The following is an 18,067-nucleotide window of genomic DNA, read 5'->3' on the forward strand; positions in this document are numbered from 1 at the left end:
AGCTACTGACCAGGAGGAAAATATTTGCAAACCACATGCAAGTTAAAACCACAATAAGATATCACTATATACCTGTCAGATGGCTAAAAAAAAATTAAAAAAAATAAATGCAGCTGAGGTTGCAGAGAAACTGGATACATTCACAAGTTGCTGGTGACAATGTAAAATATTTCAACCACTCTGCAAAAGTTTGTGAGAGTCTTAAAAAACAAAACATACAATCCAGCAATTACACTCTTGGGCATTTATCCCAGATAAATGAAAAATTTTGTTCACAGAATAACTTGTAAAACAATATGCACAACAGCTTTATTCCTAATAGCCAAAAACTGGAATGGTATGCAAACTATGGAATACCCACACCAAAGAATACTACTGTGGTGGTGGATGTATGGACCTACAGATGTGATAAAATTGCATACAGCTAAATACACATACCTGCACACACACATAAAAACAAGTAAATTGGGGAAATCTGAACAAGATAGATGGATTATGTCATTATTCTGATTTTAAAGCTGTAGTTTTGAAAGATGCTATCACTGTTGAAAACTGGGTACAAAAATACATGGGCTCTCTCTGTATTTTTTTCTTACAAGCTCACTTAAATCTATAATTATCTCAAAAAAACCTGTAATTAAAAATCAATTGCAGTTCTATATACTAACAATGAACATGTGAAAACCAAAATTAAACACACTACCTTGTACAGCCACTCCAAAGGAAATTAAGTAGCTATAACTCTAACAAAATATGTACAGAGTAACTGAGTGAGAAAAAAAGAGGTAGCCCAAAAGAGTTCTTCTGTGGTGATGGAATATTTTTGTATCTCAATTGCAGTGGTAGTTGCTCAAATCCTAACATGGGAAAGAATCGCTGGAGCAATACCTGTACATACACATAAATTAACACAGATTGGAAAACTGTGGAATGCTGAATTAAGCCTGTGGTCTAGTTAACAGTAATGTGCCAATGTCAATTTCCAGGTGTTGATATTATACTGCACCTATAGAAAATGTCACCATTGGGGTAGCTGGATGAAAGGCACCAGGTCTTTTTTGTACCATTTTTGCAACTTACGGTCTATAATTTATTTTCAAAATAAAATCTTAAAAATAAGTAAGATGAGGCTAAAGAGACGTTTCAGAGATGATTTGAGTAAACAGGCTCTGCAAACGAATGATGCTGGATCCAGTCTGAAATGAAGGATTTCTATGTGGCTCAAGTCTATATATTCTGTGGCCCTTTTTTCAAATAATTATTCTTTTTATTGTATCACACAAGTAATATTTATATACATATGGATATGCATACAGATACCTAGTGAGTAAAAGGTGTTTAGTCATCCTTCCTACTGCCTTAAACAGAGGAAAACAATGTTGAGTAATTTGATATATTTGTCCTGGTATTTTTTATGCATTCATGCCCATGCGTGGTTATGCCGTGCATAAAATTATGATGCCATACAATAATCTAGTGTCTCTGAAATTCGCTGCTTTACCTTGACCGTGTAGGTATGACAACTGCTCAATCAGTATATATGACATCTGCTGGGTTCCATAAAGAGTGACACGGATACCATAGGAATGTTCACGTGTGATGGTAAACAGACACTTTAAGAAAGCCTTAATAATATGCAAGTCAGCCGTCTTCATGAAAACTGGTATGAAGCCTTCATAAACCTATTTGTTGCAGAAATATTTTTAAAAGTCCTAACTATAACGAAGCATGAACATTTCAATAGTCGAAAACATGATTGAGTTTGGGTTTGATTTGGTTTAGAATAAAGATAAGATGCAGCCATTAAAGGACTTTTAAGGCCTGACCTGTGGTGGTGCAGTGGATGGAGCGTTGACCTGGAAATGCTGAGGTTGCCTGTTTGAAGCCCTGGGCTTGCCTGGTCAAGGCACATGTGGGAGTTGATGCTTCCAGCTCCTCCCCCCTTCTTTCTCTCTGTCTCTCCCTCTCCTATCTAAAATGAATAAATAAAAAAAAATAAAATAAAAAAATAAAGGACTTTTAAGCCCATCAAAAAAATAATTTTTAAAAAAGTCATGAGGGCAAATGAAAACTTGAGGAGACATTCTGCATTATCCAGAGCAAAGACAGACTAAAAGGAGTCCTTAGAAATCACTGCGGGGTGAGAAATAAGGGGAACAGGGCAATTCACGAATAAAGAAAAATAAACGTGACCAGCAAATATACCAGAAAGGATGTTTTTTGGATTTGATGAAACTTCATAGTGCATTAGTGGCAGAGAAACGCAGATTAAAGACCAGTGCAATGGCTTGGGTGGCCGGATTGTCTGTGGAGACAGTGGGAGATTGTGTGAAGAGGCGGAGCGTTCCCAGGCAGGCCTTCTGCACAGAATCAGTATACCAGTCCAGAACTTAGGCCCTCCACTCTGTCCTAGGGCTTTCCAGAGGAGTAGGCCCTGGGAAGCACCTCCTCCCAGTCATTTCTGGCCCTCAGGTTCTGCTCTTAGAAGCCTGAGCTTGCCAACTGGGCAGTGCCTTGCTCAGGGCTTTGTCAACTGCTGCAGCTCGGAGGCTCCAGGCAAGAAGGGCAGCTATGGTCAGAGCGGAGCTGCGGAGCTATGGAGCTCCTCTGGTGACCACCATCGGGTGGCTGGCGAAGGGGCGGGGCTGTCTGTGGGCGGTGAAGGAGGGGCGCTGGCGGCTGCGGCCCCCAGAGCCCAGCCAGGCAGGAGAGCGAGGGCAGGCGCCCAGGGCAGCCGGATCACTCCGGGACTGCCGTCCACTTGCCGCCCGCTCGTGCTCTTGCGGGTTTGCGGATTCTGAGTCTTCCAGGCCCATGGCGGTGTCGGCGGCTCTGTCGGCGGCAGCAGCGACAGCGGCACTGTCCGGCCTGGCGGTGCGGCTGTCGCGCTCAGCGGCGGCCCGCGGCTCCTACAGCGCCTTCTGCAAGGGGCTCACGCGCACTCTGCTCACCTTCTTTGACCTGGCCTGGCGGCTGCGCATGAACTTCCCCTACTTCTACATCGTGGCCTCGGTGATGCTCAACGTCCGCCTGCAGGTGCGGATCGAGTGAGTGCCTGTGGCCACAGCTGCCCGCCGCATGGATGGAGCACAGCGGGGCTGCCCAGGTCTTCTGGACACGGCGCGGAAAGGAGGCGGGGCGGCGCGAGCCCCTGGACCCGAGAGCTCCACCAGAGGACGTTGGCCACGGGGCCACCGGGCCCACCGAACCTACCGAACCCCAGACCCAGCTGTGACCTGCGCACACGCGTCGCGGCCAGTGTGACATTGCACAGAAACTCACAAAACAGGCCCTTTCCTTCTGGCTCCAGGACATGATCTGAGAGGAGCGGACCTGTTGCCTCACATTGGCCGAAGGGGAAAACCGGGAAAAGGAAATTGTGCTGCAGGGACTGGCTTTGAATGGCCCTGACCAAAAAGGTAGGCGGCCGGAGGCTGGACCTGCGGGCTGGAGGGAGGCAGGTGTCATGATATCTAGTCGTCCAGGCCCCTTGGAGGTTCGGGGGAAATGTGGAAGGGACCCTAGGAAGTCAGCCCACAGAGCTGCGGAGCTCAGCGAAGGCAGGCAGGGCATCCGCGGGCTCTTTGGAGTCCCTTGTCATGATGCCAAAATGGGGGTGACGGACAGCCGGAGCTTAGACTTCACGCTTCTCACAGGCTCAGCCCATCACAGACAGAGACCCAGGGGTCCCCTCTGTCCCACAGCCCAGTTCCTGCCCTGTTTCCCCTCAAAGCCCAGGAGGCATCACCGGAGCACCGAAACCGGAGGGAATGGAGGGCCCTAGGCTGGGATAGCACTCAGGAAACCCCTAGAGGAGAAAAGATGCCACCACACTTCCCTTTCCCCCTCCTGGGCACGCGCGCTGGATCCCCAGGTCTGTCCCCTTCTCAACCCTCAGGCCCCTGGGCTCTCAGTAGCCCCAGCATCATGGCTGTGGGGCCAGGGGACTGCTCTCTGCTGGCTCTTGCTGTCCTTTTCGCTCTCCACCTCCTCTCTGAGGGTGCATGTGGAGACAGGGAAGAGTGGAAAGATGCCTTCCTCCCCAGTCCCCCCACACAGTTTTGCTCTTCTGCCATCTTCATCCCTCCTCGTCCCGCAGAATATCATCCTTTGGCACAGATGGCCTCCAGAAGTGCCCTGTGAACCCAAAAGGTTTGGGGAAACGTGATTTCCTTGAGCAGAGGGCAGCTCTCAGGCTAGGGTGGTGAGAGCAGATGGAGAAGCAGCTTGTAGAGGAGGCGACACTTGGAAAACTGGGAACACTGGGGGGGGGAGGAACTCTCAAGTCTCCATTTCTTTCTTCTAGGAACTGGTGTTCGAAGCTGGTAACTTGCCCCTTCTCTGGCCTCATCAAGAGTCAAGTCTGTGCCCAAGTACTGCCCCAGCTCCTAGAGGTTCCTGGTAGCAGCCCACTGAAGGACCTGGCTGAGGAGGAGATGATGGGCCTTCCAGGGAGAGGCCCTAAGGGATGGGGTAACTCAGTGATCTGGTTCTGGCATGGGGAGGGACAGGACTGTGTCACCTGGGCAGTAAGATCTTCTGGCAACACCGTGATGGGGATCTATTCTCTATCTACTAACTGGGAAACTGGGGTTCTGACGGGGAGGCTCACCTTTGCCCTTGTCACACAGAAGTGAAATGGTGGAGCGAAATCCGCCCCTAAGCCTGCACTCTCCCACCTGCCCCCACCCCCCAGATTGCTAAAAGCCCTAGCACAGTGGGCTGGGGCTCAGGATCACAAGGCTCCCAGGAGACCTGGGAAAGAGAGGTCCAGGGCACAAAATGTGGGGAACTAGCTTTTTTTGGACTGGTATGGGAGGTCCAATGGAAGACCAGGAGGACAGACTGAGCTGAGATGAGTACAAAAGAGATGAGTCCCAGAATCCCCTGGGTAGCTGAGGCCCTCACCTACAGAACCAGGTCTTCCCACCCTCACCCCAGGCTAGACCATGGGCTTCTCAGCAATTGAGCACAAACCTCTCAGTTTGGGCGGGGGAGGTGGGGATGGTTCTCAGGGCCCTGAGGTGATGAAGAGGGTAAATAGATAAATAGGGGGTGGGCGGGGACTGGGAACTATGCATGACCCCGTCTCTCTGTCCCCAGGCTTGGCTCCCCCATACCTAGGATCCTACAGGAGACTCTCCCCTAGATGGGCTTAGATTGGTCCTGGCGGTCATGTACCAACATGACCAGGAGCAGCCCAGAGGGGAGCCAGGAGAGTCCCAGCCCTCACCACCCATCCCTGGTCCATCATCTGCTCTGACATTGGTTGCTCTCAACCAAAACACTCACAGTTCCTGGGAATGAAAAGCACAGTAGTGTGGTCAGCCCCAGGGACCACATGGCCCAGTCTCACAACATCTGCCCTACTCGGCTGCCCAGCTGAAGCCTGCGTTCTGGGTAAGATCCTCCTTCTGCCTCACTTCAGGGACAGGGGACTGAGGCTGGACCAAAGCTCCCACGTGCTCCCTGAAGTTTTCCACAGACAGGACCTGATGGCTTCCTTCCTTGGACCAAGTCTCCGGGGAGCCCCCAGTCCTGGGGTCCCCTCCTCCACTCCAATCCTGTCCACCTAGGACCACTTCTCCAAGCCTGCCAGCCTGCCGACTTCATTCATAGATCTCCAGGGACAGCCTCAGAGAAAGGAGAGCAACACGAACTGGATAAGATAGGAGGAGGACCAGGGGCCTCCACGGGGATGATACACAGACGTGCCACTTTCAAGCCCAGGTCTCACCCTCTGGGTGATGTAATTTATAGCTCTAGCTCCTTCCTGAACCAGTAAGAGGGGAGGAAGGCCTGAGAATGCCATGAGGGAGGCTCCTCGTTAAATGTAAGTTTGTGACCTGCAGGGACAAATCTGTGTCTGAGTCTCGGGCCCCCGGCCTCATAGACCTGTTCCCCTACCAAGAAGCTTCTCCCCGCACAGAGGGGCACAGGACGTCCTCTGTGGCCTGGCTGGGGCTGTCTTTGCTTAAAGGAAATGGCTGAGAAAGGGGCCAAGGACTGGTCCTTAGCCTGTGTTCCTGCTGCTGCTTTTCTTACCATTTGGCCTTGAGTAGTGAGTTGCTTCTGCTTTCCACCTCTCTGCCACCCCACTGGGCCCTGGCTGCTTGGACGGCTCTCGTGCACTTTATTTATGTGCAGTCTGTTTTCCAGGCAGTGGGACTTCTACAAAATCAAACATCACCTTGACTAAGATGACTTTCACTTTTCTGTGTGTGATAATTCTGTACTGGTCAGAGAAATGTTCTTGTTTCTTGTGGTGTCAAATCTTGTTGTCTCTTTAAGTTTAAAAAAAAATAATGTCTTTAAGTTTAATAAATAAAACTGGAGGCCTCCTGTTTCTGGTGTGGTACAATAGCCTTGGAGGCCAGAGGGGCCAGTGGTGAGATCACCACTGTTGCCCAAGAGCCGAGGGAGGGGAACACCCTCAGAGGGCTGCGAGGAGGCCCTCTTCAGCAGATGCTGGGACCTTACTTGATCTGGACCACTGCCCCCATGAGGAGAAGGAAACAGCATAGGCCTGGCCCTGCAGGGTGGGCTGGGGAAGTGAGGTGAAATATTCTGTCTGCAGATCATTTCATTTCAGCAGAATCTGCTCTGCAGCAGCAGGTGGCAAGGTCCCCATCACCTCCCTGCCAGCTGGGGGGGGGGGGTCAGAGTTTAGAGAAGATAAACCACTGGGAACGAAGATTCCTTTCCCCACCTTACATCCCAACTCTCCCATTGGGGCTCCACGCCCAGTGACTGCCCATAGAAGCCAGGCCAGGGCTTCTACGGCTGCGGCGTGGGTGAGGGTGGGAGGCAGGCAGAGGGCTGAGTGAGGGAGGTCTGGGGACGAGCAAACTGACCAGGATAGAGCAAAGCAGGACCAGAAGCCCCAGGAGAACACTGTCCTGAGGATACAAAGTTGTCACACTGAAGACCACAGCCTGGGTAAGGGCCCTGGGTGTACTCCACCTATTGCCAAGAGCTCCCCAGGGGTCAAAGACATTGACAAGAAGAGCCTTTCAACATCTGCCACTGCAGGAGGGATGGATCCAAGTCTTTGCCAGTGCCCTGAGCTTCCCTCCTCTTTGTCCAGATGGTCCTGTTCAGTCCCTGATGGTCTCACACCCACTCCAGGGATCACATAGCCTGGCACAACCAAGGTTGTAGAGAATCAGACCAGAGCTCCAAGGCCCTCTGATGAGGGAAGACCTGCCTTCCTGGCTAGGGAGGAAGGCAGGCAGGCACACCTTTCTCTGGTTAAGACCTATCCTGTGCCCTGAGCCCAGCTACTATGTGGCCAGGCCAGTCATATGTACTCGTGCACTTCCAGTCAAGAGCCTTTGGGATGGTTCTGGGCATTCAAGGTGATGATGTTGATTCAACATTTCTCCTCAGGCCTTAACACTCAGAGGAGAGGAAAAAACATTCAGGGAACTGACTTGTAATGAGACCCTACAGAGCTCCAGGCACTGTGCTGCATGGTTTCCAGCCATCATCACATTATAATTCCACAGCCATCTATTGGAAAATGTCATTGAGAAGATGTGACCACCACTTGACTCTTGAGCTGGACCCAGGCAATGAGAGACTCCTTAACCCCACCCCTGTCCTTGAAATGTACTTTCCGCTCACCACTTCCATAGCTAGAGCTGTTTGAAGGATTGAACCTTGCGAGAGTAAGGTGTTGAGACCATCTGGACAGTATAGTGACTGAAGCCAGTTGAGGTGTGTATTCAAACTTTAAGACTCTTACAGCCACACAAGACAACCCTTGTATGTAAGTTCCCTAGCTTATTAAATCTGCCTCCCACCAATCTGGACTGGTCTACCTCTACTCACTCTCTCTATGCCCTCTATGTTCTTTGATGTTGTTAGATGCATAAAGTTATGACTGTATATCACCTTCCTCATAGATATATTGTATCAGTATAAAGAACGCTCATTGGCATACTTAATGCATGTTTCTTTGATTTGTTTTGTTGGAAATTGAAAATGCTATTTATTCAGCCATTTCTCCAGAGTCCTGTTCCTTCTTATTGGAAAATACAGTGTTTAGAAGTCAAGAGCTTATTTTTGTATCTATCAGAAACCATGAGATTACCCCAGTGCCATTACAAGAGCACAGGAACCATGCCTGATTTCTCTCACTTTTCACTTTCCATGTCTATAGCACCTTCTCGCAGGAGAAACCGAGCTCCCAGTATCCTCAGAATATTTGCTTATTTGCACTGTCCTCCTGTATAGCCTCTGACCCCGCTGGGGAGCCTTTCTATTATATTCTAGTTCACTCCTCCCTCTCACAGGCCATGGCTTCTACCAGGCCACCTTCATACCTTTTGGGGGGCAGGATTATAGATCATCATCCTACTCTCAGGGCCCCACCTACTAGGGAGAAAAGGGAGAAAAAAAGGCTAAGCAGCAGTCTTCTATGTTAAACTTTGCTAAGACTCAGCTATCTCTACAGTCATTCAGACTCTATTGGCAGAGAAGCTGCAGATAGACTATAGCACCAGGAAGGCAGGATCCCTGCTGGGAGAATGATGCTGACCAAAGAGGAGGAGTCTCTTCCAAACTGCCATTCTGAGCACACTGTGAATTTACTCCTGTGGGAGGAAGCCTCTCAGGGGCAGGAGCATAGAGATCAGGAAATGGCTTCTGGGTTCCTGGTCTGGGTGTGACTAGCCCTCTTCCCTCTCTTCACTGGTTGTATCTCCCTAACCTGGCTATAAAATAGACTTGACAATTCTACGACTTCGCCAATGGGAGTTTTCTGAGGATTGAATGTCATGAATGCCCTTAATGGCTTGAGCCCAGTGTTTGGAACAGAGAAGTACTAAGAATTAATGCAATTCACTGTAGGAATACAATCTCCCCAGAAAACCTACTCACATTTTAACAGGTTCTCACCAACAAAACGACACCTTCAATGTGTCCCCTAATCCTCCACTCAGTGCCATATCTAAGGCAGGTTTTAGGATCCAAAGGTGAGCAAGACAAATGAGCCACACGCACTCTGAGGGTTGACCAATATATGACCTGTCTAATTGGCTCCAAATATTCCACTGAATTCCACTGTATAAATATGCCACAAGTTATAGATCTCTTTGCCAGATCTAGCAGTGTATTGAAAGATATCACAGTACAATTAAATGAAGTTTAACCTAGGAAAAAACGTTTCATCAACTAGAAATAATTCCTGCAACCTGCGATACATACTAACAAACAAGGAGAGTGTAGTACCCAGAATATATTCCCTCAAAGCTGCCTGTGCCCTAATTCCCAGAATCTGAGTCTATAGTGCTACAGGGAATTAAAGTTGCAGGTGACACTATGTGGTTTCTAATCACTTGACCTTAAAATGGAGAGGAGACCCCAGATAACCTAATCACATAAACTATTAAAAGTGAAAGAGAGGCAGAAGAGTTGGTTAGAGAAATGCCATGTGGGAAAGACTCAAGCCACCAGTGTTGACTTTGAAGATGGAGGAAGAGGTCAGGAGCCAAGAAATGCGGTGGCCTCTAAGAGCTGGGAATGGCCCGCAGTGTACAGCCAGCCAGGAAATGGGACTTGGGTCCTGAAACCACAAATAACTGAATTCTGCCAAGAGCCCAATAGAACAGGAAAGGGATTATCCCGTAGAAACTCCGGAAAGGAACTGAGCCTGCCAATACCACGATTCCGGTTTGGGAAAACCCATACCCAACTTCTGGCCTACAGAACTGGAAGATGGTTGAAAACAAACAAACAAACAAACAAGCCATGTTGTAAATTAGTTAAGAGAGCGATAGAAGACTAATGCAAAGAGAATAATCCGCATGATCATTCCAATAGAATCAAACAATAAATGCAGTCCCTGCCCCTTTAGGGGTGACAGATATAAGACTGTCCTTTTGGCTGCAAATACACGCACGTTTGTGAAACGAAACCAAACGCACCCTCTAATCAGGGCGGCACTCTCTACTGGAAATACAGAAAGGAATCCGCTGCACGAACTTCTGGGGAAATGCAGGGGAGTCAAGAGCCCCCACAGGCCTTCTCTGCACACCTGTGCCACGCTGGCTATGCAGGAGTGTGTGGCACTTGGGTGGATGCCGGTCTGTGGCACTTGGGTGGACGCAGGTCCAGCTCTGGGGGACACTAGACCTCAGCACTTGGGGATCCGTCCATACACAAGAGTTGGAGCGTTCCCCAGTCCCCCTCCAACAGGACCAAGGGTGGGGAAGCCCTTCTGGGGAGGGTGATTACATGGGAGATACAGGAGCTGAGAGGGTACCTGTTGGGTCTTGGGCTGCCTCAGGTACGGTCCCTCCGTGGAATCTGCCACCCTGCAGAAGAAGGCCACAGCCCTGGTCAGAAGCCTGGCCATGGCCTGGGCACTTGCCAAGTGAGACAAAGCACAGGGCCTCTGTCTCAGCCGCTGCTTCACTGACACCCTGCAGTGACAGAGGTCTCTCAGGGTCCCCTGCTCCTGCTTTGGTAACTCAGCCTCTGAGTCACCCCACCCCACCCCACCGTACTCCACCCCACCGGCCCCGCAGGGACCTGCTTCCATCCCAGAAGCTGTCCCCACCAAGTTCTGGTCAATGGGGGTGCAGCAGGTGGGCGGGACACCTGCTGCCACTAGAGGTCAGTGGAATGGGCTGTCTTGGCTCTGCTCATCATTAGTGAAGGCACAAATATGGTGGCCATAGGGAAGTGGTCTGAGGTCTGGGCCCTGGATGGACTTCAGGGGAGAGAGGGGCTCCCCTGTGAGGTCGCTGGAAGGATGGAAGCCTTGTATAAAGGTGCAGCTTTTTGAGACGGCTGCAGCCCTAGAAGAGTCTGGCGGGTCCACACCACCAACACTGGGATTCTGTTTCTTCTGCCTCCTGGGTGACATCCTCTGAGTGCAAAGTAGGGAACCAGGCAAGACCTGGTACAAACACCCTAGAGTTACATCCCGTGACCAAGTGGGATTTATTCCAGGAATGCAAAATTGGTTTAACATCTGACAATCCAATGTTGTACACCATATTAAGAGTACAAGGTGGGCTGGAGGGATGAGCACTGCAATAGATGCCCTTCCCCCCCCCCAAAAAAAGGAACTGACAAAATCCAACGCCAACCTGTGATAAAAAATTTTCTACACATTTTGAATAGAAGGGAATGTCCTCGACCCGAGAGTGTCTGCGTAAACTCAGTGCGCCTAGTAGTGTACTTAGTGGTGAAAGGATGAATGTTTTCCTTAATATCTGAAAGAATGAAAGATGTCCACTTTTGCCTATTCTACTGAGAATTGTGCGGGAGGTTCTAGCCAGTGAAATAAATGTCCCACCCCACCCAAATCCAACCATCCTGATTGGAAAGAGAATTAAAACTCTCCGGATTCACAGAAGACATGATCTTATACGGAGACATTCCAACCAATGACAAACTTCCTCTGTGATGTATGCAGGGGAGGGTGGGATACAGCCTTTCCCTGTCTGCTCGTACTCAGTTACAGCCCCTTGGAAAGCAGTCTGTGTCCACCCCACCATCAGAAACCTTGGCTAACAGAAACCAGCTACGGCGACTTTACCAGGCTAACACTGCAAGAGGAGGCGGCACTTCGTGCCCCCAGCTTCCCCAGAGAGTACCCCGTTGGAAAAGCAGGCGAATTGCAGCAGTATAAGTGCCTTGTGTCTGTGTGGAGAGGTCAGTGTCCTCGGCTGGGGAGAGCTCCCCGAAGAGTGGGTGGTGGGAAGAAAAGCTGTGTGCTCACAACAGTTCTGTATTAAGTGACCCATCTATTTAGTTTCAGGCATTAGCAAAAGGAAAGGTGAGGCCACCCAAGCAACCAGAGGAACGAAAGGAAGAAAGTAGAGTGGTGTCTAACTTAACCCTTGGGGAAGCCCAGCTGAGCAGACAGGTCATACACTGGGAGGCTGGGGCCAGCCTCGCAGAGGAGCGTACGTAAGCTCAGGAGACAGAGGGGTGTCTCCCAGAGCTACCTGAGCTCACGTTGTGCTGTGACAGTGGAGCCAGTGAGCTTCTGCTCAGTGAGGAGGGGAAGGGTGACTGATGCAGGGATACACGGTGGCTCCCCAGGCCCTCCATCCCACCGCAGCTCCATAAGCAGGAGACAGCAGACTGACTTCAGAGTGATGAGCCCCGCAGAAGCCCTGGCAGGACCCACGGCTGCTGTAAGAGCAGAGACAAGGAGGCCCGTGGACACGAGGGGACTGAGAGCAAAAGGAGAGTCACAGACAACAAGACAGGCGGGAAGCGTCCATCACATAACATGTGACCCAAAAGCCGCGAGGGCGGCAGGACAGCCGACTGAATATTCAAGAACAGAGCAGAGGGCGGTTTCTAATATCGACTATAGAGAGGAGTGCAAGGCAGCATTTCATAGTCTACTGTCAGGCCAAGAGCAGAGTGGACAGAAATCCTCTCCGGCTCGGAGATGAGATCAGCGGGATGAAGTGGAGGCTTCCAGCCATGATTCTATGCTTTCAAGGTACTGCTCTGACAGAGACTCACAGTATGTGTAGAAGGCAGAGATGTATTACTCATCTCTGATCCGATATGAAGTTGGAGACCAGAGGGAAACATTCATCTGGGCACCTGGATTGTTCTCAGCACCAGTGTCAGACACACACCTTTCATCCAACCCGTTAAAATAGACACAAAACTCTCCTGATGGTGACTTTTGGCTTTGGGTCAGGACTGTTGGCTTTAAAAGTAGTTTCTGATGTAGACTTTTGTTTCACCAGTGGGCCTCTTCCACAGATGGACTTTTCTCCTGTCCTTACAATCACTGCCCCAGCTCCGTGATATCAGAAGCTCAGAAGGGTAGCCCCACCCCATACCATTACTTCCAGAACAGTCCTAGGCCTCGGTCTCTCCCCACTAGGCTGGGTCAGAGAGAGAGGGGGGGGGATCCCTAGTGAATGGCTGGGTCGCTTCGGACTGGTCCACCGCTTTCCCAGCACCCGCCTACTGGGAAGTAGCAGGGACCACAACACTCTGTAGGAAAAGGGCAGGAGAGAACTTGTCGCCTCCCTCCCAGCAGGCTTGTCCATGCTGCGCTTGGACTTGGCTCTCGGCTCTGACCCTGGAGTCTTCTCCATGCACACGGAACGTCTTGGGCTTCTGGGCACATCAGTGTTGCTCTTATCTAAATGCCTGCTCCCTCTTCCCTGAACCCACTACCCCAGAACACCATCGAGGCCCGTTCTGGCCCGGGGCTGCCCTTCCCACCCACCCAGGCAGGAACAGGAAGCCCAGACAGTGTCTGCTTACAGCAGCCAGCACAACAGGGCCTCCCTCTGTGGCCACCATAGTGGCCCTCTGCAACATCTACTGCTCTGCCGCCCACAACATGCCCTTCCTCAGAAATCTGGGTCTCTCCCATGAACCTCGCCCTCCCGCTAGCTTCCCCACAGACCAATTCATGCCATAGGCCCCAGGAAGCTCATTAAAACTTAGTCGGGCTCCATGCTCCCAGGAAAGGCCTTCAGGACACCCTGAAAATGAGCTCAAGGTGACGCTCACAGGGACTCAGGGGAGGCAAGGAGCCTTGTTTTTTCACTTTGTAACATAGATTTCCTGAGCACTTCTGCATGCCCGACCCATGGTGTGTCCTGGGCACAGACCCCCAGTGGACCAGTTAGAAGATCCAGCAGAGGACATATGAGTGCAGAGCAGTTTTGAAGATTGTGTGAGGACTCATCCAGGATGAATGTGGTCCCCCCAAAACCTCAGGAAATAATCTGAAGTGTGGGTTAACTCAGAACAACCAAACGGCCTCAATCAGTAGAGCCAGAGGTGGCTTTCACATTTACCAGAGACTGGCACCCAAAGATGGCTTTTAGAATCATGTTATATTGGAAGGAAGGAAGGAAGGAAGGAAGGAAGGAAGGAAGGAAGGGAAAGAGGGAGGGAGGAGGAAGGAAAGAAGGAAGGAAAAGAGGGAAGGAGGGAAGGAAGGAGGAATACAAACAGAGGAAGGAAGAAAGGAAAGAAGGAAAGAAAGGATGGAACAGAGAGAGGAAGGAAGGAAGGAAGGAAGGAAGGAAGGGAAAGAGGGAGGGAGGAGGAAGGAAAGAAGGAAGGAAAAGAGGGAAGGAGGGAAGGAAGGAGGAATACAAACAGAGGAAGGAAGAAAGGAAAGAAGGAAAGAAAGGATGGAACAGAGAGAGGAAGGAGGAAGGTAGGAAGGAAGGAAGGAAGGGAGGAAGGAAAGGAGGGAGGGAGGGAAGAAAGGTAGGAAAGGAGAAAGGAGGGAGGGAGGGAGGGAGGGAGGGAAGGAGGAAGGAAGGAAGGAAGGAAGGAAAGAAGGAAGGAAGGAAGGAAGGAAGGAAGGAAGGAAGGAAGGAAAGGAAAGAGGGAGGGAGGAGGAAGGAAAGAAGGAAGGAAAACAGGCGAGGAGGGAAGGAAGAAGGAGGTACAAACAGAGGAAGGAAGAAAGGAAAGAAGGAAAGAAAGGATGGAACAGAGAGGAAGGAGGAAGGTAGGAAAGAAGGAAGGAAGGAAGGGAGGAAGGAAAGGAGGGAGGGAGGAAGAAAGGTAGGAAAGAAGAAAAGAGGGAGGGAGGAGAAAGGTGGGAAAGGAAAAAGGAGGGAGGGAGGGAGGGAAGGAGGAAGGAAGGAAGGAAGGAAGGAAGGAAGGAAGGAAGGAAGGAAGGAAAGGAAAGAGGGAGGGAGGAGGAAGGAAAGAAGGAAAGAAAAGAGGGAAGGAGGGAAGGAAGGAGGAGGTACAAACAGAGGAAGGAAGAAAGGAAAGAAGGAAAGAAAGGATGGAACAGAGAGAGGAAGGAGGAAGGAAAAGAAGGAAGGAAGGAAGGAAGGAAGGAAGGAAGGAAGGAAGGAAGGAAGGAAGGAAGGAAAGAAAGGAAAAGAAAAGAGAAAAGAAAAGAAAAGAAAATAGAAAAGAAAAGAAAAAATAAAGTCAGGGCAAATGTGACAAAAATGCCAGTGGGTGCAGCTGATACACAGGATGGTAATTTCAATGAAATTCCTCAAGTGTTTTCAGTGCAATTTTTGGCAGGAGTTCTTTCATAAAGCACTTTCCCGGTGAAGCCTAGAGCAGATCTGAGCACTCCTATGCGAACATGATGCAAAATCTTGACACAGACCCTGAGTAGTGTTTTCCATGCTCTGCTTCCTACTTCCCTCTGTGGCGGGTTTCTGCCTCCAGGAGTGCCGAGGGCAGAGTGCAGGCCTGGGAGTTCCATCCAGCTCCACAGCTCACCGGCTATGGGGATGTGAGTGTGTCAGGGCGACCCTATGCACCTGTTTCTCTGTGTGCCCCACAGACACACTAAAGCAGGCCCCAGGGAGCCACGCCACAGTTCCAGTCATTGATTTCAGACCAACAGACTCATTCATCTTCTGTTTCTCGTTTCACATTTTCCATGACTTCACCATGACAGCAAGTCTCCATATACATGCCCCTGGTGAGTTACTGCAGTTTGAGGCCCCTGCAGGGCCACGTTTTACCCAGTGTCAAGTTTAATAATAAAAAGTCAGACCGTAGCGCGCTAAGAATCACAGTGGAATTGCTACAGCAGAGGCTCTTCATCCTCACGCTGACTCCACTTCCCCCACTCCCTTCCTGTGCGTCAGGATCCTCCTTCCTTTCTCCTCTTCCCCTTACCAGCACCTGCTGTGCACAGGTGGCTGTGGCTCTCAGCTGTAGCCTTAGCAACACCCACCTAGGGCTTCCGATGTAGTTCAAGGGAACAGCCAGTAGATGACGCCGCTGCACTAGCGCAGGCCGGACTCGGGCTGGAGGAAGAAGCATTTCACCCAACCTAGACAGTCAGCTTTCTGTTACTGAATAAACCACGAGTATGAGAGATACAGGCTTTCAAAAGTTCTATGTGCGGCAAGCTCTTGAGCAAATAAGAACCCCTGAACTGATTATGTGCTGGTTTCTGTGCATGCTACAGCTGTGATTCACAGACACAGCCGGGGAGCTGGGCCCCTCCGTAAGTCACCAGTCATACTGGGAGATGGTTGGGCTCATCTTTAAGTGTGGCGCAGTGTGGTTTGAGCAGGCTTGGGAGGGGAAAACAGCTGAGGTTGAACCCTGTTTCTTCGGATCCAGAGCAGGGAGACGTTGGCCAGGTTCCTCACACTCTCTGAACTTCACTTTCTTCACCAGCACAATGGTTAGTAACTGAGAGGTTCCGTCAGGAATCGGTGAAATACTGCACGTCACTCAGTAAACACTGAGCCTGGTGCCTGGCACGTGAAGGCGGGCAGTAAAGGAGGACCGGGCTTTGTTGGCCGTTAGCCTTATTCATCACACGAGCTGTTCAGTCTCAGGGACATCCAAAGGCAGCACTGTGTCAGTGTCAGATGCACAAACTTTGCCGTTAGATACAAAATGTTATAAAAATTTTGATGGGAATTGCATTAAATTTGTAAATTGCTTTGGGTAATATGGCCATTTTGATTATATTTATTCTTCCTATCCACGAACAAGGAATATTTTTCCATCTCATTGTATCTTTTTCGATTTCCCTTAACAATGCTTTGTAGTTTTCATTATATAGGTCCTTTACATTCTTTGTTATGTTTAATCCTAGGTATTTTATTTTTTTTGTTGCAATTGTGAAGGGGATTATTTTTTTGAGTTCGTTTTCTAATATTTCATTGTTGGCATATAGAAAGGCTATGGACTTTTGTATGTTAATTTTGTATCCTGCGACCTTACTGTATTGGTTTATTGATTCTAGTAATCTTTTTGTGGAGTCTTTGGGGTTTTCGATGTATAGGATCATATCATCTGCACAAAGTGATACCTTTACTTCTTCTTTTCTGATATGGATGCCTTTTATTTCTTTCTCTTGTCTGATTGCTCTGGCCAGAACTTCTAGCACCACGTTAAATAAGAGTGGAAGAGAGTGGACAACCCTGTCTTATTCCTGATTTAAGGTGGAAAGTCCTCAGTTTTATGCCATTTAATATGATGTTGCTGATAGTTTATCATATATGGCCTTTATCATGTTGAGATATTTTCCTTCTATACCCATTTTGTTGAGTGTCTTAAACGTAAAATTGTGTTGTATTTTATCGAAAGCCTTTTCTGCATCTATTGATAAGATCATGTGGTTTTTGTTCTTTGTTTTGTTGATATGGTGTATTACATTAACCGTTTTATGTATGTTGAACCATCCTTGAGATTCTAGGATGAATCCCACTTGATCATGATGTATTATTTTTTTAATATGTTGTTGTATTCGATTTGTTAGTATTTTGTTTAGTATTTTAGCATCTGTATTCATTAGAGATATTGGTCTGTAGTTTTCTTTTTTTGTGCAGTCCTTGCCTGGTTTTGGTATGAGGGTTTTGTTCGCCTCATAAAATGTGTTTGGAAGTATTGCTTCTTCTTCAATTTTTTGGAAGACTTTGAGTAGAATGGGAACAAAGTCTTCTTTGAATGTTTGATAGAATTCACTAGTGTAACGGTCTGGGCCTGGACTTCTATTTTTGGGGAGATTTTTAATAGTTTTTTTTATTTCCTCCCTGCTAATTATTCTGTTTAGGCTTTCTGCTTCTTCATGACTCAGTCTAGGAAGTGTGTATTGTTCTAGGAATTTATCCATTTCTTCTAGATCGTTGAATTTGGTGGCATAGAGTATTTTATAGTATTGTACAATAATTCTTTGTATATCTATGATGTCTGTGGTGATTTCTCCTCTTTTATTTTGGATTTTGTATATATGAGTCCTTTCTCTTTTTTCCTTGGTGAGTCTTGCCAAGGGTTTGTCAATTTTATTGATCGTTTCAAAGAACCAGCTCCTTGTTTTATTAATTTTTTCTATAGTTTTTCTGTTCTCTATTTCATTTATTTCTGCTCTGATTTTTATTATTTCCTTTCTTTGGTTGGTTTTGGGTTGTCTTTGTTCTTCTTTTTCTAGTTCCTCACGGTGTGAAGTTAAGTGGTTCACTTGGGCTCTCTCTTGTTTGTTCATATAGGCCTGAAGTGATATGAACTTCCCTCTTATTACTGCTTTTGCTGCATCCCAGAGATTCTGATATGTCGTATTGTCATTTTCATTTGTCTGTATATATCTTTTGATCTCTGTGCTTATTTCTTCTTT

General features: G+C 48.7%; 1 protein-coding gene across 2 annotated transcripts; it reads left to right on the forward strand.

Annotated features, from left to right (window-relative positions):
- Window positions 1–2,637: 2,637 nt before the first annotated feature.
- On the forward strand, window positions 2,638–6,590 carry LOC136385872 (small integral membrane protein 10-like protein 2A). Of its 2 annotated transcripts, XM_066357175.1 has the most exons (3): window positions 2,638–3,419; window positions 4,307–4,473; window positions 5,429–6,590. In XM_066357175.1, the coding sequence occupies exon 1, from the start codon at window positions 2,815–2,817 to the stop codon at window positions 3,049–3,051; it is 237 nt and encodes a 78-aa protein (XP_066213272.1). In that variant the 5' UTR covers window positions 2,638–2,814; the 3' UTR covers window positions 3,052–3,419; window positions 4,307–4,473; window positions 5,429–6,590. The 2 variants fall into 2 exon arrangements, with proteins under 2 accessions (XP_066213272.1, XP_066213271.1); XM_066357174.1 differs by having other exon boundaries at window positions 4,307–6,588.
- The last annotated feature ends 11,477 nt before the right edge of the window (window positions 6,591–18,067 follow it).

The sequence above is a fragment of the Saccopteryx leptura genome, chromosome X (assembly GCF_036850995.1).
Source record: "Saccopteryx leptura isolate mSacLep1 chromosome X, mSacLep1_pri_phased_curated, whole genome shotgun sequence".
NCBI classification, from domain to species: Eukaryota; Metazoa; Chordata; class Mammalia; order Chiroptera; family Emballonuridae; genus Saccopteryx; species Saccopteryx leptura.